The sequence below is a fragment of the Grampus griseus genome (genome assembly GCF_964374135.1).
Source record: "Grampus griseus genome assembly, chromosome: 9".
Classification (NCBI taxonomy): Eukaryota; Metazoa; Chordata; class Mammalia; order Artiodactyla; family Delphinidae; genus Grampus; species Grampus griseus.
Window position 1 is genome coordinate 37,034,023 of NC_139003.1, and position 23,917 is coordinate 37,057,939.

Genomic DNA, 23,917 nt, shown 5'->3' on the forward strand with positions numbered 1-23,917 from the left:
AAAAGCCCAGGACCACATGGCTTCACAGGCGAATTCTATCAAACATTTAGAGAAGAGCTAACACCTATCCTTCTCAAACTCTTCCAAAATACAGCAGAGGGAGGAACACTCCCAAACTCATTCTCTGAGGCCACCATCACCCTGATACCAAAACCAGACAAAGATGCCACAAAAAGAATACTACAGACCAATATCACTGTTGAACATAAATTCAAAAATCCTCAACAAAATATTAGCAAACAGAATCCAACAGCACATTAAAAGGATCATACACCATGATCAAGTGGGGTTTATCCCAGGAATACAAGGATTCTTCAACATATGCAAATCAATCAATGTGATACACCATATTAACAAATTGAAGGAGAAAAACCATATGATCATCTCATTACATGCAGAAAAAGCTTTTGACAAAATACAACACTTATTTATAATAAAAACCCTCCAGAAAGTAGGCATAGAGGGAACTTTCCTCAACATAATAAAGGCCATATATGACAAACCCACAGCCAACATCGTCCTCAATGGTGAAAAACTGAAACCATTTCCACTAACATCAGGAACAGGACAAGGTTGCCCACTCTTACCACTATTATTCAATATAGTTTTGGAAGTTTTAACCACAGCAATCAGAGAAGAACAAGAAATAAAAGAAATCCAAATCAGAAAGAAGAAGTAAAACTGTTACTGTTTGCAGATGACATGATACTGTACATAGAGAATCCTAATGATGCTACCAGAAAACTACTAGAGCTAATCAGTGAATTTGGTAAAGTAGCAGGACACAAAATTAATGCACAGAAATATCTTGCATTCCTATACACTAATGATGAAAAATCTGAAAGAGAAATTAAGGAAATACTCCCATTTACCATTGCAACAAAAAGAATAAAATACCTAGGAATAAACCTACCTAAGGAGACAAAAGACGTCTACGCAGAAAACTATAAGACACTGATGAAAGAAATTAAAGATGATACAAACAGATGGAGAGATATACCATATTCTTGGATTGGAAGAATCAGCACTGTGAAAATGACTCTACTACCCAAAGCAATCTACAGGTTCAATGCAATCCCTATCAAACTACCACTGGCATTTTTCACAGAACTAGAGCAAAAAATTTCACAATTTGTGTGGAAACAAAAGACCCCAAATAGCCAAAGCAATCTTGAGAAAGAAAAACGGAGCTGGAAGAATCAAGCTCCCTGACCTCAGACTATACTACAAAGTTACAGTAATCAAGACAATATGGTACTGCCAGAAAACAGAAATATCAATCAATGGAACAGGATAGAAAGCCCAGAGATAAACCCACGCATCTGTGGTCAACTAATCTATGACAAAGGAGACAAGGATATACAATGGAGAAAATACAGCCTCTTCAATAAGTGGTGCTGGGCAAACTGGACAGCTACATGTAAAAGAATGCAATTAGAACACTGCCTAACACCATACACAAAAATAAGATTAAGGACTTAAATGTAAGGCCAGTCTCTATAAAAATCTTAGAGGAAAACATAGGCAGAACACTGTTTGACATAAATCACAGCAGGATCCTTTTTGACCCACCTCCTAGAGTAATGGAAATAAAAACAAAAATAAACAAATGGGACCTAATGAAACTTAAAAGCTTTTGCACAGTGAAGGAAACCATAAACAAGATGAAAAGACAGCCCTCAGAATGGGAGGAAATATTTTCAAATGAAGCAACTGACAAAGAATTAATCTCCAAAATATACCAGCAGCTCATGAAGCTCAATATCGAAGAAAACAAACAACCCAATCCAAAAATGGGTAGAAGACCTAAATAGACATTTCTCCAAAGAAGATATACAGATTGCCAACAAACACATGAGAAAGGATGCTCAATATCACTAATCATTAGAGAAATGCAAATGGAAACTACAATGAGGAATCACCTCACACCAGTCAGAATGGCCATCATCAAAAAATCTACAAACAATAAATTCTGGAGAGGATGTGGAGAAAAGGGAACCCTCTTGCACTGTTGGTGGGAATGTAAATTGATACAGCCACTATGGAGAACAGTATGGAGGTTCCTTAAAAAACTAAAAATAGAACTACCATATGATCCAGCAATCCCACTACTGGGCATATACCCTGAGAAAACCATAATTCAAAAAGAATCATGCACCACAATGTTCACTGCAGCACTTAAATGTCCATCTACCGATGAATGAATAAAGCAGATGTGGCACATATATACAATGGAATATTACTCAGCCATAAAATGAAACGAAATTGAATTATTTGTAGTGAGGTGGATGGACCTAGAGTCTATCATACAGAGTGAAGTAAGTCAGAAAGAGAAAAATACTGTATGCTAACATGTATATATATAGAATCAAAAAAAAAGAAAGTGTTTCTGAAGAACATAGGGGCAGGACAGGAATAAAGACACAGACGTAGAGAATGGACGTAGAGAATGGAGGGGGAAGGGTAAGCTGGGACGAAGTCAGAGAGTGGCATTGACATATATACATTACCAAATGTAAAACAGATAGCTAATGGGAAGTAGCCACATAGCACAGGGAGTTCAGCTCGGTGCTTTGTGGCCACCTAGAGGGTGGGAGGGAGACGCAAGAGGGAGGGGATATGTATGTGTATAGCTGATTCACTTTATTATACAGCCGCAACTAACACAACAATGTAAAGCAATTATACTCCAATAAAGATGTTAAAAAATACTAATCTTAAAAAAAATAAAAAAGAAATGGAAAATTTTATTTGGGCCAACCTGAGGATTATAACCCAGGAGACAGTCTCTCAGAGAGTTCTGAGTACTGTTCTGAAGAGGTAAAGGGAGAGGCCAGTATGTAAGTGATATATTACATATTTATCTATCTATCTATCTATATACACACACACATATATATATCAGTATATATATGCACTATACATATTGCATATACCCCCTTGACAAATGGGTATATGCAATTAAGCATCTTGGTAGAAGGTTACTGCTGCTCTTGAGGTAATGATGTCTTAGTCAATGGTACTTTTCTAAGTATGGGAAGATGCAAGAAATTGGGTTCATAAAATTTTCTCCTGAAAATATCTAACTCTGTGAAGGCCAGTTCTGCTAGTTTTCCCAGAGCACAGAGTACCTCATCTTTATCTTCACCCTGTGCTGTAGGTCAGCAACTGCAGTGGCTAATGACTTGATTATTGTAGAACAGGATGGTGGGCAACATTCTTTATTTTATAATTCTTTCCCTTTCAGTCTTAATTTCAACCAAGGTTTGGGGAGCATTTTGTGACCAGTTTGTCCCACAGTGCTAGGAATGCTCATTCCCAGGAAAGGCGAAGATTTTGTTGATGGGCCACTCAGTGTATTATTACTGGTCTAGGTCCTGTTAACAGTAGCAAAAATCTTCTTGACCGCCTGTCTTACTAGTCTGTTGTGGTCCAAGACATGGTTCCCTCTTGTTGCATCTTCCCATGTCTATCGTTACACTGTTTCATTCCTTGATCTTATGGGACTATATGTTTAGTCAATTGTTTCAGATCTCCTAATCATCATTAATTTTATCTGAGGCTCAATCATGCATTTGGTAATGCAGGAAACAATAATCTTGTGAAATAGACAAAATAGAAGTAGGATAGCTAGTAACATTAATAAGATCGTTAGTAAGTATTTAAGCTAAGAATTTCACTTAGGTTCAGCCCAGGTTGTCTGACCAGTTTGTTCTTCACCAATTGCTCTCTTTAAAAGCAATAATATATTGGCACTATACATAAAATTCACCAAAGATATCTACACACACAAGGCGAGTGTTGGGTACCTTACAGGATTGAGAAGGGAATGTTATCTTCTAAGGAGTTACGTGTCTGGCACCAGAAGAAGAAAAATTGATCTTCATGGTTGAACAGGTATTTCTGCCATTGGGGAGGTCTTGTTAACACATAATGCAGATGCAAAGTGCAAGATAGAGGGGAGGGCAGAAGCCCAAAAGGGCAGAGAAAAATTTTATATTTAAAGTTTTCTTGTCTTGCCTTAAAATATGAATTTTTATTCCATCAAACAGTTAAAATGGTCAGCAATAGGCGTATTCACAAATTGAATAATACTGGCTGAAAATCAGAAATCAAGGTGTGATTCTTTAGAAAGGAGAGTAATTTTTTTTTAACCTTTAAATTGGCTTTTAAAGTGCATCGGTAAGAGGAGATCCATCTCCAAATTTGAGCAGTAGCAACATTAATTACATAAGTGTCTAGGTTTTCAATATGAAAATGTTAAAGGTCTTTTTAAAAAATTTTTCTTTTATTGGGGTATAGTTGTTTTACAATGTTGTGTTTCTACTGTACAACAAAGTGAAGTAGAGTTCCCTGTGCTCTACAGCAGGTTCGTATTAGTTATCTCTTTTATACATATTATTGTATATATGTCAATCCCTATCTCCCAATTCATCCCACTTCCTGCCCCGGCTTTCCCCCTTTGGTGTCCATATGTCTGTTCTCTACATCTGTGTTTCTATTTCTGCCTTGCAGACCAGTTCATCTATACCATTTTTTAAGGTTCCACATATATGTGTTAATATATGATATAGAATTATGCCATAGATTTAGTGGAAAACAGTTTAATGGTAGTGGAGTTTAAAGAAGTTTGAATAAGATTAACTCCATTATTAAAATGATCATGGGGAAGGTGATGATGCTGGTAGTGTTTATAATTTTTGACTTTGCTGCAGAGTTCATAGATCATAGAGATTTTGTACAAAAGGAGGAGGAAGCCAATGCTGGGAGGATGGCCTTAGTCACACCACGTAAGTCACCAAACATGTTTTTTAGGCTAAAACACTTCTGAGGCTATCTGCCAAACTGTATTTTTTTTAAAAAAGCAAATATGTTCCCTGCGTTTGAACGCTTATAATTGGAAAACCTCTGGCGATGGAAAACTTTGTTCTTTGTAAACTGATGCTGCATTTACATATATTGAGACATGGAACATATCCATAAAGTTGTGTAATTCTCTATAAAATGCATTCTTATATCCCAGTTCTTAGTTTGTTAGATCAGATCCTTAAGAATTATTTTAAATGCCTTTGTTTAACCAAAAAGAAAGAAAGAAAGAAAGAAATATTAAAGAACGCTTGTCCTTTGGGTAATCTGGTCCTGCTGGAGAGAGGCTTTGAGCAGCTTGGTGCCCTCCTTCATATAATGAACACACATTTCAGTAGGCCTAGAGTGCTGTCACAGCTCACACTTTATTTCTTCATCTAACCTGGCCCATTTCTACACTTTCATCTCTTCCTAATGCTTCTGGGTTTTCCTCAGTTGACTCATTTTCCAACTGTCTTGTCTCACTTGAACCACACCTAACAGACATTTGGCTTCCTTTCTTCCCTCTGTTCCAGAGACCCTCAGACCCTGTCTCTGACCTCCCTGTATAAACACCTCGCCTCATCCCTTCAGGATTTTACTGTTTGATGCAGCCAGGACGTACCCCTGAAAGTTATATATGCTTCTGGTGTTTTATTTTAGAAGTCAATTACCTTACCTTATAGACACAATATAGAATATTCCAGTACCCAAAGCAAAAATCAGATGACAGATTTTGTAAATCAAGCACCTAGAAGGCAATAGAAGTAAAAATTCTTGCTCTGATAATAATGAGGTCTTAGGATTTAAGAAAAGAACAAATTTTACTGAAGATGAATTTATGATAGACTCTAATAATATCATCTTTAGGATGTTTTGCTGACACCTCACGACGTTAGTAATTTTGTGGTTCAAGTTTAGAAGTCCTAGCAGTTACGTTTTACCCTTAGCCCCCTACCTTCCAACCACAAAGTATGCAAGTACTGTCAAGAAATAGTGTTTTTAGAGTTTTGCCCCAGAACAGCAGCACAAGGAGCTGCATGAAACCGCTCAAAATTAGCACAGCTGTAACTGGTAAAGATCTTTTTTTTTTTTTTTTTTGCGGTACGCGGGCCTCTCACCGTTGTGGCCTCTCCCGTTGTGGAAAACAGGCTCCGGACGCGCAGGCTCAGCAGCCATGGCTCACGGGCCCAGACGCTCCGCGGCATGTGGGATCTTCCCGGACCGGGGCACGAACCTGTGTCCCCTGCATCGGCAGGCGGACTCTCAACCACTGCGCCACCAGAGAAGCCCAAAGATCATATTTTTAAAAAGCATTAAAGTCTGAAAAATTTTTAAGTGCATACAGCAAATGAAGAAATACTTATTCAAGAATAATACTAAATCTTATGCTCGTTTCGGCAGCACATACACTAAAATTGGAACGATACAGAGAAGATTAGCATGGCCCCTGCACAAGGATGACACGCAAATTCGTGAAGCGTTCCATATTTTTGGGATATATGTACATGTATAGCTGATTCACTGTGTTATAAAGCAGAAACTAACACACCACTGTAAAGCAATTTTACTCCAATAAAGATGTAAAAAACAACAAAAAAGAATAATACCAAATCTTGATAAGAACAGAGAGAGTGGGTGACACTTGTGTCACAACCCACTTCCTCCCTCCCACCTGCCCCTGCTCAGTGTGATGGAAGTTCTCCTCTAGGCACTTGTGGCCAAGAAGATGGGGCTGCTTCTCCCCTCAGCTCTCAATCAAGGGCTACTGTATCTGACCAAAAGCTGAAGGCCTCCAGTGTTTCTCATCTCCATTAGGTCTGAGTTGCAGAGGCTGAATTCCTGGCAAAAGTGGCTAAGAGGTTGGGGGCTCCCTTCTACCACCCCACCCCACTCATAGGGCAGGGGCTCCATCGTAGACATAGCAAGCCAAGAATATGGGGGCATCAGTTGACCTTGCCCCAGCTCACATACTGGGTAGAGGTTCCACAGGAGGAGACCAGAGGTTACTGGCCCAGCCTAGCACTGGCTCATAAATCAGAGGTTTCACTCTAAAGAATGGACCCACCTCCAGCTCTGGAGCGGTGGGTCAGAGACTTGGCCCAGGGGAGAGGCCATGAATAAAGAGAGAAAACTCACAAGCTCTGCTAAACGGAAATGATTTTATTTGAAATAGAGTCTGCAGAAATTTAAGCCTACAGGAACTCTTGAAAACAGTGGAGATTTTGGGGGGAAAAGTGTTTTTTCTCAGAAAAGAAAACAAAAATGAACAGAACCTCAGAAAAATCCCACCAGGCACAGCAACATGTATAAAATTAGAGTACCAGAAGGAAAGGAAAGAGAGAAAGGAGCAGGAAACATATTTTTTTAAATATTGACAAAAAACTTTCCAAATTTGATGAAAACGTTAATCTACACATCCAAGAAGCTCAATGACTCATCAGTTTCACTCTTCCTCTTTCCAATCCCATTCTCCAGGCAACCCTAAGAATACTTTCTTAAAACACAAATTGGATCATGTTTCCTTTACTTAAAATTCTCCAATGGCTTCTTGTTGCATTTAGAATAAGAGTAATTAATTATGGCTTCTGTGACTACTGCTTATATTTCCTGCCTCCCCTCCAGCCTCATTTGACTCCTCTTGCTTCAGACACAGTGGCCTTCTTCCACTTTCTCCATCACCCCAAGCTCTTTCCTGTTGTAGGACCTTTACACGGGCTCTTTTCTCTTCCTGGTGCATCGTCTCCCCATGTTTTTTTTTTATCCATTACTAAACTGTTTTCATTTATTTATTTATTTACTTTTTTTTTTTTTTTTTTTTTTTGCGGTACGCGGGCCTCTCACTGTTGTGGCCTCTCCCACTGCAGAGCAGAGGCTCCTAACACGCAGGCTCAGTGGCCATGGCTCACGGGCCCAGCCGCTCCGTGGCATGTGGGATCTTCCCGGACCGGGGCATGAACCCGTGTCCCCTGCATCGGCAGGCAGACTCTCAACCACTGCGCCACCAGTGAAGCCCTATTTTTTACATCTTTATTGGAGTATAAATGCTTTACAATGGCGTGTTAGTTTCTGCTTTATAACAAAGTGAATCAGTTATACATATACATATGTTCCCATATCTCTTCCCTCTTGTGTCTCCCTCCCTCCCACCCTCCCTATCCCACCCCTCTAGGTGGTCACAAAGCACCGAGCTGATCTCCCTGTGCTATGCGGCTGCTTCCCACTAGCTACCTATTTTACGTTTGGTAGTGTATATATGTCCATGCCTCTCTCTCGCTTTGTCACAGCTTACCCTTCCCCCTCCCCATATCCTAAGTCCGTTCTCTAGTAGGTCTGTGTCTTTACTCCTGTCTTACCCCTAGGTTCTTCATGACATTTTTTTTTTCTTAAATTCCATACATATGTGTTAGCATACGGTATTTGTCTTTTTCTTTCTGACTTACTTCACTCTGTATGACAGACTCTGGGTCCACCCACCTCATTACAAATAGCTCAATTTCATTTCTTTTTATGGCTGAGTAATATTCCATTGTATATATGTGCCACATCTTCTTTATCCATTCATCCGATGATGGACACTTAGGTTGTTCCCATCTCCTGGCTATTGTAAATAGAGCTGCAATGAACATTTTGGTACATGACTCTTTTTGAATTATGGTTTTCTCAGGGTTTATGCCCAGTAGTGGGATTGCTGGGTCATATGGTAGTTCTATTTGTAGTTTTTTGAGGAACCTCCATACTGTTCTCCATAGTGGCTGAACCAATTCACATTCCCACCAGCAGTGCAAGAGTGTTCCCTTTTCTCCACACCCTCTCCAGCATTTATTGTTTCTAGATTTTTTGATGATGGCCATTCTGACTGGTGTGAGATGATATCTCGTTGTAATTTTGATTTGCATTTCTCTAATGATTAGTGATGTTGAGCATCCTTTCATGTGTTTGTTGGCAGTCTGTATATCTTCTTTGGAGAAATGTCTGTTTAGGTCTTCTGCCCATTTTTGGATTGGGTTGTTTGTGTTTTTGTTATTGAGCTGCATGAGCTGCTTGTAAATTTTGGACATTAATCCTTTGTCAGTTGCTTCATTTGCAAATATTTTCTCCCATTCTGAGGATTGCCTTTTGGTCTTGTTTATGGTTTCCTTTGCTGTGCAAAAGCTTTGCAGTTTCATTAGGTCCCATTTGTTTATTTTTGTTTTTATTTCCATTTCTCTAGGAGGTGGGTCAAAATGGATCTTGCTGTGATTTATGTCATAGAGTGTTCTGCCTATGTTTTCCTCTAAGAGTTTGATAGTTTCTGGCCGTACATTTAGGTCTTTAATCCATTTTGAGCTTATTTTTGTGTATGGTGTTAGGGAGTGATCTAATCTCATACTTTTATATGTAGCTGTCCAGTTTGCCCAGCACCACTTATTGAAGAGGGTGTCCTTTCTCCACTGTACTGTCCTGCCTCCTTTATCAAAGATAAGGTGACCATATGTGCGTAGGTTTATCTCTGGGCTTTCTATCCTGTTCCATTGATCTATATTTCTGTTTTTATACCAGTACCATACTGTCTTGATTACTGTAGCTTTGTAGTATAGTCTGCAGTCAGGGAGCATGATTCCCCCAGCTCCGTTTTTCATTCTCAAGACTGTTTTGGCTATTTGAGGTCTTTTGTGTTTCCATACAAATTATGAAATTTTTTGTTCTAGTTCTGTGAAAAATGCCAGTGGTAGTTTGATAGGGATTGCATTGAATCTGTAGATTGCTTTGGGTAGTAGAGTCATTTTCATAATGTTGATTCTTCCAATCCAAGAACATGGTATATCTCTCCATCTATTTGTATCATTTTTAATTTCTTTCATCATTTTCTTATAATTTTCTGCATACAGGTCATTTGTCTCCTTAGGTAGGTTTCTTCCTAGATATTTTATTCTTTTTGTTGCAATGGTAAATGGGAGTGATTTCTTGATTTCACTTTCAGATTTTTCATCATTAGTGTATAGGAATGCCAGAGATTTCTGTGCATTAATTTTGTATCCTGCAACTTTACCAAATTCATTGATTAGCTCTAGTAGTTTTCTGGTAAGATCTTTAGGATTCTCTATGTATAGTATCATGTCATCTGTAAACGGTGACAGCTTTACTTGTTCTTTTCTGATTTGGATTCCTTTTATTTCCTTTTCTTCTCTGATTGCTGTGGCTAAACTTCCAAAACTATATTGAATAATAGTGGTAAGAGTGGGCAACCTTGTTTTGTTCCTGATCTTAGTGGAAATGCTTTCAGTTTTTCACCATTGAGGACCATGTTGGCTGTGGGTTTGTCATATATGGCCTTTATTATGTTAAGGAAAGTTCCCTCTATGCCTACTTTCTGGAGGGTTTTTAGCATAAATGGGTGTTGAATTTTGTCTAAAGCTTTCTCTGCATCTATTGAGATGACCATATGGTTTTTCTGCTTCAGTTTGTTAATTTGGTGTATCACATTGATTTGCGTATATTGAAGAATCCTTGCATTCCTGGAAAAAACCCCACTTGATCATGGTGTATGATCCTTTTAATGTGCTGTTGGATTCTGTTTGCTAGTATTTTGTTGAGGATTTTTGCATCTATGTTCATCAGTGATATTGGCCCGTAGTTTTCTTTCTTTGTGACATCCTTGTCTGGTTTTGGTATCAGGGTGATGGTGGCCTCGTAGAATGAGTTTGGGAGTGTTCCTCCCTCTGCTATATTTTGGAAGAATTTGAGAAGGATAGGTGTTAGCTCTTCTCTAAATGTTTGATAGAATTCGCCTGTGAAGCCATGTGGTCCTGGGCTTTTGTTTGTTGGAAGATTTTTAATCACAGTTTCAATTTCAGTGCTTGTGATTGGTCTGTTCATATTTTCTATTTCTTCCTGATTCAGTCTTGGCAGGTTGTGCATTTCTAAGAATTTGTCCATTTCTTCCAGGTTGTCCATTTTCTTGGCATAGAGTTGCTTGTAGTAATCTCTCATGATCTTTTGTATTTCTGCTGTGTCAGTTGTTACTTCTCCTTTTTCGTTTCTAATTCTATTGATTTGGGTCTTCTCCCTTTTCTTCTTGATGAGTCTGGCTAATGGTTTATCAATTTTGTTTATCTTCTCAAAGAACCAGCTTTTAGTTTTATTGATCTTTGCTATCGTTTCCTTCATTTCTTTTTCATTTATTTCTGATCTGATCTTTATGATTTCTTTCCTTCTGCTAACTTTGGGGTTTTTTTCTTCTTCTTTCTTTAATTGCTTTAGGTGCAAGGTTAGGTTATTTATTCAAGCTGTTTCCTGTTACTTAAGGTAAGATTGTATTGATATAAACTTCCCTCTTAGAACTGCTTTTTCTGCATCCCATAGGTTTTGGATCGTCGTGTCTCCATTGTCATTTGTTTCTAGGTATTTTTTGATTTCCTGTTTGATTTCTTCAGTGATCACTTCGTTAATAAGTAGTGTATTGTTTAGCCTCCATGTGTTTGTATTTTTTACAGATCTTTTCCTGTAATTGATATCTAGTCTCATAGCATTGTTGTTGGAAAAGATACTTGATACAATTTCAGTTTTCTTAAATTTACCAAGGCTTGATTTGTGACCCAAGATATGATCTGTCCTGGGGAATGTTCCATGAGCACTTGAGAAAAATGTGTATTCTCTTGTGTTTGGATGGAATGTCCTATAAATATCAATTAAGTCCATCTTGTTTAATGTATCATTTAAAGCTCGTGTTTCCTTATTTATTTTCATTTTGGATGATCTGTCCATTGGTGAAAGTGGGGTGTTAAAGTCCCCTACTATGAATGTGTTGCTGTTGATTTCCCCTTTTATGGCTGTTAGTATTTGCCTTATGTATTGAGGTGCTCCTATGTTAGGTGCATAAATATTTACTATTGTTATATCTTCTTCTTGGATTGATCCCTTGATCATTATGTAGTGTCCTTCTTTGTCTCTTCTAATAGTCTTTATTTTAACGTCTATTTTGTCTGATATGAGAATTGCTACTCCAGCTTTCTTTTGGTTTCCTTTTGCATGGAATATCTTTTTCCATCCCCTCCCTTTCAGTCTGTATGTGTCTCTAGGTCTGAAGTGGGTCTCTTGTAGACAGCAAATATATGGGTCTTGTTTTTGTATCCATTCAGCCAGTCTGTGTCTTTTTGTGGGGGCATTTAATCCATTTACATTTAAGGTTATTATTGATATGTATGTTCCTCTTCCCATTTTCTTAATTGTTTTGGGTTTGATATTATAGGCCCTTTCCTTCTCTTGTGTTTCTTGCCTAGGGAAGATCCTTTAGCATTTGTTGTAAAGCTGCTTTGGTAGTGCTGAACTCTCTCAGCTTTTGCTTGTCTGTAAAGGTTTTAATTTCTCCATCAAATCTGAATGATATCCTTGCTGGGTAGAGTAATCGTGGTGGTAAGTTTTTCTCCTTTATCATTTTAAATATGTCCTGCCAGTCCCTTCTGGCTTGCAGAGTTTCTGCTGAAAGATCAGCTGTTAACCTTATGGGGATTCCCTTGTGTGTTATTTGTTGTTTTTCCCTTGTGTGTTATTTATTCCCTTGTGTGTTATTTGTTGCTGCTTTTAATATGTTTTCTTTGTATTTAATTTTTGACAGTTTGATTAATATGTGTCTTGCTGTGTTTCTCCTTGGATTTATCCTGTATGGGACTCTCTGTGCTTACTGGACTTAATTAACTATTTCCTTTCCCATATTAGGGAAGTTTTCCACTATAATCTCTTCAAATATTTTCTCAGTCCCTTTCTTTTTCTCTTCTTCTTCTGGAACCCCTATAATTCGAATGTTGGTGCATTTAATGCTGTCCCAGAGGTCTCTGAGACTGTCCTCAGTTCTTTTCATTCTTTTTTCTTTATTCTGCTCTGCAGTAGTTATTTCCACTATTTTATCTTCCAGGTCACTTATCCGTTCTTCTGCCTCAGTTATTCTGCTGTTGATCCCTTCTAGAGTATTTTTAATTTCATTTATTGTGTTGTTCATCATGCTTGTTTCATCTTTAGTTCTTCTAGGTCCTTGTTAAATGTTTCTTGTATTTTCTCTATTGTATTTCCAAGATTTGGGATCATATTTACTATCATTGTTCTGAATTCTTTTTCAGGTAGACTGCCTATTTCCTCTACATTTGTTAGGTCTGGTGGGTTTTTATCTTGCTCCTTCATCTGCTGTGTGTTTTTCTGTCTTCTCATTTTGCTTAACTTACTGTGTTTGGGGTCTCCTTTTTGCAGGCTGCAGGTTCGTTGTTCCCGTTGTTTTTGGTGTCTGTCCCCAGTGGCTAAAGTTGGTTCAGTGGGTTGTGTAGGGTTCCTGGTGGAGGGGACTAATGCCTGTGTTCTGGTGCATGAGGCTGGATTTTGTCTTTCTGGTGGGCAGGTCCACGTCTGGTCGTGTGTTTTGGGGTGTCTGTGGACTTACTATGATTTTAGGCAGCCTCTCTGCTAATGGGTGGCGTTGTGTTCCTGTCTTGCTAGTTTTTTGGCATAGGGTGTCCAGCACTGTAGCTTGCTGGTTGTTCAGTAAAGCTGGGTGCTGGTGTTGAGATGGAAATCTCTGGGAGATTTTCACCGTCTGATATTACGTGGAGCTGGGAGGTCTCTTGTGGACCAGTGTCTTGAAGTTGGCTCTCCCACCTCAGAGGCACAGCACTGACTCCTGGCTGCAGCACCAAGAGTCTTTCATCCACACGGCTCAGAATAAAAGGGAGAAAAAGTAGAAAGAAAGAAGGAAAGAAAGAAAGGAAGGAAGAAGGAAAGAAAGAAAGAGGATAAAAGAAAATAAAATAAGTAAGGTAAAATAAAGTTATTAAAATTAAAAAATAATTATTAAGAAAAAAAAATTTTTTTAAGTAAAAAAAACAACTACAACAACAAAAAAAAGCGGACGGATAGAACCCTACAACAAATGGTGAAAGCACAGCTATACAGACAAAATCTCACACAGAAGCATACACATACACACTCGCAAAAAGAGGAAAAGGGGGAAAAATAATAAATCTTGCTCTCAGTGTCCACCTCCTCAATTTGGGATGATTCGTTGTCTATTCAGGTATTCCACAGATGCAGGGTACATCAAGTTGATTGTGGAGATTTAATCCGCTGCTCCTGAGGCTGCTGGGAGAGATATCCCTTTCTCTTCTTTGTTCGCACAGCTCCCGGGGTTCAGCTTTGGATTTGGAGCCGCCTCTGCGTGTAGGTCGTCAGAGGGAGTTTGTTCTTCGCTCAGACAGGACGTGGTTAAAGGAGCAGCTGCTTCGGGGACTGTGGGTCACTCAGGCCGCGGGGAGGGAGGGCCACGGAGTGCGGGGCGAGCCTGCGGCGGCAGAGGCCGGCGTTACATTGCACCAACCTGAGGCGCGCCGTGCGTTCTCCCGGAGGAGTTGTCCCTGGATCCCGGGACCCTGGCAGTGGCGGGCTGTACAGCCTCTCCAGAAGGGAGGTGTGGAGAGTGACCTATGCTCGCACACAGGCTTCTTGGTGGTGGCAGCAGCAGCCTTAGCATCTCATGCCCGTCTCTGGGGTTCGCGCTGTTAGCCGCGGCTCGCGCCCGTTTCTGGAGCTCCTTTAAGCAGCGCTCTTAATCCCCTCCTCTCGCACCAGGAAACAAAGAGGGAAGAAAAAGTCTCTTGCCTCTTTGGCAGGTCCATACTTTTCCCCGGACTCCCTCCTGGCTAGCCGTGGTGCACTAACCCCCTGTAGGCTGTGCTCACGCCGCCAGTCCTCTCCCTGCGCTCTGACCGAAGCCGGAGCATCAGCTCCCAGCCCCACCCACCCCGGCCTGTGAGCAGACAAGCCTCTTGGGCTGGTGAGTGCTGATCAGCACCGATCCTCTGTGCGGGAATCTCTCCTCTTTGCCCTCTGCTCCCCTGTGACTGTGCTGTCCTCCGCGGCTCTTAAGCTTCCCCCCTCCACCACCCGCAGTCTCTGCCCGCGAAGGGGCTTCTAGTGTGTGGAAACCTTTCCTCCTTCATGGCTTCTTCCCACTGGTTCAGGTCCCATCCCTATTCTTTTGTCTCTGTTTTTCTTTTTTTGCCCTACTCTGGTACGTGGGGAGTTTCTTGCCTTTTGGGAGGTCTGAGGTCTTCTTCCAGCGTTCAGTAGGTGTTCTGTAGGCGTTGTTCCACGTGTAGATGTATTTCTGATGTATCTGTGGGGAGGAAGCTGATCTCCATGTCTAACTCTTCTGCTATCTTTCCCCTCTCCCGTCTCCCCATCTTTTGCATTGCCATTTTTTTCTGTTTCCAAGCTTGAATGTTACTCTCTCAGAAATGCCTTCTATAACCACTTTGCCTTTATTATTTTTATCTCAGTCTCTTGTTTATCTTCTTTATAACAGTTAGCACAATTAAAAGAGGAAAACTGTGGTAGGATACTCAAGAAGTTGTAAACATTGATTAATTCTAGTAAACAGAACTCAGTAACTGAGGTAGGGAAGTACATTTTCCTCCATAATAGAACCTTTTGTATGTATGCATGTACTACTTAAAAAATTTTTTTTACATTTAGTTAAATTTAAAATTGCCCAGTGTTTATCAGACACTCAGTATCTGTTTCACAAATGAATAAAAAACACAATTATCAGTTGTTTGCCTCAAGTTTGTTTCTTTGGTTTCCTAGTACCAAATAGGAAAAAGAAAATTAGAAGGTAAAACAATTTACTGTGTCGTAAGGAGGTTGCATTATTTTCCTAGCTTTGAGATTTAAGGCCCTAATTTATGTGTCCAACCCTCACTGTTGGACTCTTAAATGCTTTGGAGTTTTTCACATTTATAAGTAATAATGTGTGGAACGTCTGCTGTATTTTGGAATATGTCTTTAAAGTAAAACCTTAGAGTGGGGGAGGGATAAATTGGGAGATTGGGATTGGCATATACACGCTACTGTATATAAAATAGGTAACTAATAAGAACCTACTATATAGCACAGGGAATTCTACTCAATACTCTTAATGGCCTATATGGGAGAAGAGTCTAAAAAGTGAGTGGATATATGTATATGTATAACTGATTCACTTTGCTGTACACCTGAAACTAACACAACATTGTAAATCAACTACAATAAAAATTTTTTTAAAAGCCTTAGAAATGGGATTATTAAGGGACAATGTGAGCTTCTTAATGAATTTTGCCACATTAACAAAATAAAAAGCAGCTGAGATTGTCATTTTGGAATAAAACTTGGGACAGTTTATTGAGGACATCAAAGAAAGATATCAAGATTTTTCGAAGGTTTGGAACCTGTAGATTCAGAACTTCAGTATTAATTAATAAAAGTGGGAAAAAGATGAAGAAATTGTTTGGGGATTGAGTGGAAGAGACTGGTTTTAGAATGTAGGTTTACTTTCACAGTCTCTGTGTGCTCACGATAATTGCTGAAGTTCTCATGCTCTATAATTACCTATGATATTAAGTTTAATCCCTCTCTAATTCTCACCTAGACTGTTAAATGTATCCGTAATATGTATCCTGCCAAATCTTCCTCTGTTGTACTGCCAGAATCCTCTTTCCCAAATAAAAATCTGTTCTTCATCTCACGCCCCATTTCAAGTTTTATTGATTCATCAACTTGTGATGCCAGCTTGGCCCCTTCCTGTGGTGTTGCAAGGCAAGCTTCCAAAATCTGGCCCAGTCTCCCTTTCATTGCCTCTCCCTACATTCTGCCTTCAGCCCAACATAACCCTCTTTGGATTGTGGTATTAGTAGCCACACAGAGTTGTGATACTGTAAATGTTCATACCCCAGAAGTGAATGCCTTTATGACAGTTTTATTAGAAATCGAACTAGTGATACAGCCTTCAATAATTTTACTAGGCATCAGAAGATCTCAGTGATTTCAAAACAAAACAGGGCAAAGGCATTTCTTTTACCCATTCTATGTGTTTCTGTCTTTGCTCACAACTCCATGCTGTATTTTGTGTGTCCTCTCCCTACTCTGTTCTTTAAAAAAATGACCTTCTTTGATAAGTTATTCCCTGCCTTTTTTCATTTAGATTTTGCCATGTTATATATGATGATTTTTTTTCGAATCTTTTTAGTCTTGTTCAAATACTCCCATTTTCTAAAATGAGTTTTCTTAAACTTTAGAATATTCTGGCTGAGTTGAGATAAAGAGCCTAATTCAGCGTTCTCTATTTGACACTTTATTTTGAGAAAAAGTAGATGAAGCAATTTTTTTGGTCTTTTCTTAGCATGTGGATATTTTTAAATGCTGAAAATGGAAAGAAAAGACCATTTCAGTTTGATCATCAAACTTCATGAAAATTCTGATTGAGAAAATTAAATGAGTAAGGATTAATAGATATATGCCAACTGTATTCTTTGTTTCCTCCCCCATACGTCACTTCAGGGATTTGTTTGTTATTAGTTTGGGTTTATAATGTGACCTTTGGATATCCCACTTGTGAAAATATTTTTGCACTATTAGCACATCTATTCTTAGCTCAGATGTTTTTAACACATGTATTTTTAGAACATATACTTTAGTATTCTACGATTTTTCTTCTATACTTGTATAGAAACTCAGGAGAATTAAAAAGAAAAATGTAATTGTGTAATGTTAAGTACTTTTTACATTTAAGTCAGTTATTTAATCAATATTGTGACTTTATTTTATACTTTAATTTGGCACATTTGCAAATTTTTTGAAACAAAGGACAGTTTTTGAATTAAATATTGATGAGATTGATAGTTCTTAAATACTATATAAGTAGAGTAAATTTTTGCTCAGTTAATTAATTTACCCATTTACAATTACAATTTAATTGTACACTGAAGACACACTAGTATATATTCTTCAAAGACTGCTTGTGTTATTGTAAAACAATAGGGATTTCAAGGATTTTAAAATAAATTGGCTTTTGAAACATGGTAGACTGACTCTTGTAATCTCCCCTTCAAACACATAAAAATGCTGGATAAATTACAACTAAGACGTGGTAAGAAATAGAAAATGAAGCTTCAAAGAAAGGAAGGGACATCTTGCTGACGTTAAGAGGGAGCTCCATACCAGAAGTGTAAACACTCAAATAGGCACTCCAACAGGAAAGGGGGGTGTGAATATAGGCCCTGATGACTGGGGGCTTAAGTTTTAAATGTCTCATGGAAGTCAAGACATGATTTGTTATATCTGCTCCCTCTCCCTCATTGCTGATTATTTCACGATTGATTGTTGTTTTTACTATCATTTTATTGTGACTCAACTTCAGTGGGTGTTGCTTTTTTTCATAGGAATCCTATGCACCGTGGGTGTGAAAGTGGCAGTATGGAGTGATTATACATTTACTGTTTTCAGGCTACTCAACTGGGACCAGTTACTTACCTTGGATTTTATAGCTATGGATTTTTCCAAACTACTGAGTTAATTTAGCTTAAGCTTGGAGTTTCTATCTCCCCAGAGAATCATGTACCCTCATCACCTTTTTAAAACAGAGAACAGTTCTTTCAAGCCCAGTGTTAGAGGACTTACTTCTAAGCATTACTTGTATATTCTCTAAGCTGTATCTCCTAGAAGTTCAGATAATAAACTATCAGGAAAAGACTAAATAAAAGGTAGAAAAATAGGTTCATAATGAAAAAGAAAACATGAAAAAATGAACAAGGAGAGTTTCAAATTCATGCATCAAAAAAATATTGAACATCTGTATGTCTGCATTATTCAAGGCACTAGTAATACAGCATTTAGGAAAGCAAAGACAAATCTTTGTCCTCTTGGTGCTTAGCTTCTAGTGGCTAGAAAGAACTAAATAGAATTTCTAAAATTGTTTTTAAGGAAAATTAGTGCACTGCTTAAATACCAAATGAGCACAAACTGAAAAGAGAGAGAATAATGTGATATAACAGCAGTGGCAGTGGTAGTGTAGTAGCAGCTGCTAACAGTTTTGAGCACTTCCTTTATACCAGGTATTGCCCAAAGTATTTTATGGAGTCGGTATCATTATCATCTTTATTTTAAAGATGTGGAAACCAAAGCACAGAGAAGTTAATGCTGAGACGGGGTCATGATGCTGTATGATAGACTTCTTAAACTGCACACTTAATCACAACATGTATTTATCAAATATATTTGTCACTATTTTCCATTTTTGTGTTGCTATACATTTGCAGTTAGGTGTTAGTTGGTTCACTGGTGGCAAAATGGCTGATCTAGTCTAAACTTAATTTTGCCTGCTACTTAATAAAGCATGCTGTGCTTGCCTTTTTTTATGTAAAAGTGCAGAATTTCATGAATTTCAAAAGAATCATCTTATAGAGTGAGTTAGCTCCGATTCCTAAGAAATTAGAGTTACCAAAAAATCAACCACATTTGGTTTAACAGATACCAAGCCTTTCTTTCCTGTAGTTCTGCTCCGTAAGCTGAGTTTAATCATGAAAAACTGTTTTGTGACTCTAGATTAATTAATGACCATGCCTCTGTTTAAAATTAGATATCAAATCTTTGTAATTGGGTCTTAAACATCTAGACTGATTTTTAAAAGTTTTGTTTCGTGATTGTTTCTTCTAATAAGAGGAACATTTCCCCCTTAGCCATTTCATTTTTGGGATTTATATTAACAGCCAGAAAAAAAATTGATTGTGGAACATTATTGATCTATTTTGTGAAATTAAAAATTTAACGTAATTTTTAGCTTATTGGTTGTCATAACTCCCAGTTTAAAAAAAAAAATCTTCCCTGCACTTTCAAATTCCCTCAATCAGTCATAATTTTTCCTTATTTTAATATTCCTATCATGCACTTAACCCTTGCTGCTTCATATTCTACTTACGTGTGTGTGTCTTACTTTCATTATTGGATGATCAGCTTCTTTGGATCAGAGACCCTATTGTGTACACCCTTATTTCTCACCCTCCACCTTCCACTCAAGCGGGAAGTTACTGCCTGGCCCAAAGTGGGCAGTTTGAATTGCGGAAGGAGTAAGTTAAAGTGTGCAGATAAAATTTTAGAAGTTGCTCCAGCCCCAGATGTAACAGGTAAGGCGAGGACAGTGAAGTATGACAAGAAAGAGAATAGGAAGAAAAATACTGCACTGTGAACATACCTTGTATCATAAGCTACACTCCTGAAAGGATAGGACTAAATCTCAGGTAATTGGAATGGGCGAATATTTGATAAGTCTCCCCTTTGTAGTGAAGAATAGTTTCTTTGTCTTCATACATTATTTGTTATTGTCTAGTGAGTCATTTAGCCAACCTGTTCATTTTAGTCGAGATATTTAAGAACCACTATAAAAACAGGATCAGGAGTTTCCCTGATGGAAAAATAAATAGTATTGCAGTGGCTCTTGGTGGGCTGGTCCCTGTAGATTCACTACTATGTCATGTTTCTTTGTCTTCCTGAAAGTACACCCCCTCTTTGATGTTTCTTTGTTAAGTGTTGTGGTTTTTTAATGGAAATTGAATTGATGATTTGGGAAGAGCCAAGTACATTGTGGTCAAGCCCTTGGCCCACTTGACCTTTCCAGTTCTTGATTCTCGGTGAGTTCTTCATTCTGAAGAAATTGGGTCACCTCAATAATACCTTCCCCTCCAAATTGATATCAGTAGGCCAGACAAATGAAATCATTATGCCTAGGGCTTTCATCTATATCTTTCTAAACCTTCAGATTGAAAACTACCATATCTTCTAACTGAATTTTAGAATGCATTCAACTGTTGAATGCCTAATTTTCCTTTTTCCCCTCTACTATTTTGTCTGTTTTCCCCCGTCACTTCCTCATTGCCTTCCCTTATCCATTAGCTGGCTCCTTTCTGTCTGTTGTCTTCTACTTGGGTCCTCTCTATCCTCTTGCCTTCTCTCATCTCAATGGCTCTGGCTATCTCGAGAACATTGATGCATTTCTTTGTTCATGCTTACATCTATCTGTCTTTCCACAAAACTTATTTTTTCTCTATTTCCTATCTTTAATTGTCTTTAGAATCCACATTGACTGAATGCCTTTCTTTTCTCATTGTCATATCCTCTGCGTTCAACTTATGTAAAAAATAAAATAAAATAAATCACTGATGGTTAAATGAATTCTGGCTCCAATAGAGCAAAACAAGAATTCTGGTCAATTTCCTTCCTCCAGTCTCTACCCTGAATAGCATGATCTCTTTGTTTTTTCATTACTGTTTAGTTTTTTTCTTACATTGTACATACCACATAAGGTTGCTAGTATCTCTAATCAGGTCCTTTGATGAGAAGTTCTAGTAAAATGATCTGTCCTTGCAAAACATCACAGGACCTCAAGAATTTTGTTTAGTGCTTGTGATTCTCTATGTGAAAGCATTGCTTATAGTGTCCTGGGGTACTAGAACAGTGTTCTACCCAGCAGGAGGGATGGTTATTATATACTGTGTCTGGCACACACTGCTATTCTACAGATATCAGCTTCTGCTGATGTTCATAATGATGATGACAGTGTGGGTGAGTGTTTTGAAGGCAAAAGGACAGAAGTAGGAGGAGAACAGAGACACCAGTAATGAGGTGGGGGTACCGGGAGAGCGTGAATCAGGAAGAAATAGCTGCTGGGACAGATGGATTATAACATGTGTTAGTTTATCTTCAGTCACCAGCCTCTGGGTTTTAAAAGGAACCAGTAGTACCACATCCAAGTTGTCCGCATCCAACCATCCAGATGACTCATTCTCCCCTGTTTCATTCCATGTGGCTATCAGAGGACTGACACTCCTCCACTCTATCACCCTCAGTCATCCATCTCGTGTGGGCTGGGGGCAGGGAGGGAGCTAAAGGATAGTTAGGTGAAAATAGGATGAAGATTTAATTAAAGTTCCTGAGTGCCTGCCAGATTTAATCTAATTCTCACAACTTTCTGACACCAGCATTCTATTAGATCCACACACCAGAGGACACAGTGATGCAGCCACATCCTGCCCTTCTTTTCTTATGTCATTGCCTTTTTGGGTATGCCTCATCTAGGTCAGATTTGAACCCCAGGAAAGGCTCCATCTTCTTTCCGAACCTAGTACTTTTTTATAAAAACAAATTTTCCTGATGTTTTACCCACTCAATTGAAAAGCAAGCAAACAAACCAACAACACACTACTTTTGTTGTTGTTTGTTTCTTCATTTTACTGAAGACAAGTGAAGGAAGATTCCAATCTAGATGCATGGCAAATGTCTTGCATTTCTGTTGCATCCCAGCATGATTGTTGCCATGCTTATGGTGTATGTTTGCAGATAACATTGTAGTGCTGTGCATTAGGAATTGGGAGTGACTACTTCCACAATTGTATGTATGTAACTGAGTGAAAAGGGTGATAAGTAATGATGTAGATGGAGGATCTTTGGAGTACAGATTTATCATTCTCTTGATCCACCATCCAAATTCATTTTAAAATTGAATTCAGGTTAATGATGATTGAAAGTTTTTAAAAAAATAAGTCACCTTTGACTGGTTTCATTTTCTATCACTAACGTAAGTGAGGGACTTTTTTTTTTTTGTCTTTTTTGTTTTAAAATAATAGAAGAGAAAAGGAACAGGGAATTAAAAGACTGAAAGAGAAACAGCATGTTGGAAATAGGCAAACATAAGTATTCAAAAAGATAGGGCATTAATTTTTTCCTGTAGCTAGAGTTGGGAGAATAAGGTATGAAAAACGTATCATTCAATGTCCTCAGTATATCCCGCTGTGGTAATGTCAGTATAATTGGGGTAACAAAAAAATTTAATTTTACTATTTTACTGACTAAATTCCCTCTTGTTTATCAAAGTGGCCTGCATCCTGCTGAATTCTGCTCAGTAGAAAATAATGTGATTATGAGTTTCTACTGTATATAATATTAAGAATATAATGTTGGTTTTATTACAATCACCTTTCTTAAATTTTTTTTTAAAAATCTCTGAATATCCTTAAGATCCTTGAATTTTTATGTGTTTAGCTTTGTGTTCATGTTTATGACATTTGATTAGTAATTATTCACAGGCCTTATAGAGTTTTAAAGAAATTAGAACTCCCTTTTTAAGATCAATATCTTCCAGGGCTGGATAGCCCCTGCCATTTGCTAGGCTGAGGTTGGTGCAGGGGTATTTCTGTCTGGCGGGGTGCTGGAGAAGCGGGTGATGGGACTGGAAGCCAGACTTCCTCTTCTTAGTGTTCTGTTCAGGTTTTTTTCTAGCTTCTTGGAACCTTCTTTGTAAGTGGAAAAACTCAGGTAGTCAAGTTGGAAAAGTGTTCTCTAGATGTTTGTCTTATAGATTCCATTAATTTTGTCTGAATATTAATCTTCAGTTTAAAACAATGATACCATAGATTTGGGCTTGTTGAAACAATTTCAGTTTCTGTTCATGCTGTTTCTGTCCTTTTTTTAACTCTGGTCTCCTTTGTTTTAGGTTTAGCAGTTTCCCTACAACTCTTGCATGGAGACATTGAACAAATCAGAAGGGAATACTCATCAGTATTTTCTCATGGAGTATCCATCACCCGGAAGTTGGGTTTTTCTAATATTATTATGCCTGGTAAGTGACTTGGGATGCACTACATGATGAAATATGGCTACTTTGTCTGCTTTTGACGCTTGAGAAATTTTTCAAATTGTCAGCTTCAAAGAGTTCAAATGGGCCATGCTTAAGAATAAAATGAGATATTTAATTCCTTTTTAAAAAAATCTTTACATTTTTATTATATTAGGGTGGATAACTTGTGGGGGTCATGGTTGCATTTCATTATGGCCATAATAGGAAAACTGAAGTTGAATACAGAAAATATTTTACCCTCTGGTGGGAAGTGTTACTGAAGTCACTTAGGGGAAATCCTTACAGGTTTTGGCAAGAATGGTTATTAAGCAATGGTTAGCCTTTTTTGGAGGCTTTTTCCACCAGAGATATGTGTGTATGTGTGTATATAAATCAGCAGCCATATGCAGACGCTATATGCATTTCTATACATCTCCTCTTTCTATTTGTATATATAAATCAGATCTATATTAGCAACCAAAAGAGACTCCAAAAAAGTGTTTGTTTCTGAGTGGAAATGGTAGAAGTTAAGGAGATTCACACCAACAAAGTAAATGCCAAGTAAGTCTTTCTCAGGGCTCTACATCCTACTTTCCACAACCAAGAAAAAAAAAAATAGACCAAATAGTC

General features: G+C 38.2%; 1 protein-coding gene across 1 annotated transcript in view; it reads left to right on the plus strand.

Annotated features, from left to right (window-relative positions):
• DOCK4 (dedicator of cytokinesis 4) overlaps nucleotides 1-23,917 on the plus strand; it is a gene marked incomplete at its 5' end in the record, with an annotated part of 331,569 nt that overhangs the window by 127,286 nt on the left and 180,366 nt on the right. Inside the window, one exon of the mRNA XM_082661517.1 lies at nucleotides 23,165-23,290. Within this exon, the coding sequence (XP_082517643.1) occupies nucleotides 23,165-23,290 (126 nt within the window). The remainder of the gene's footprint in view (nucleotides 1-23,164; nucleotides 23,291-23,917) is intronic.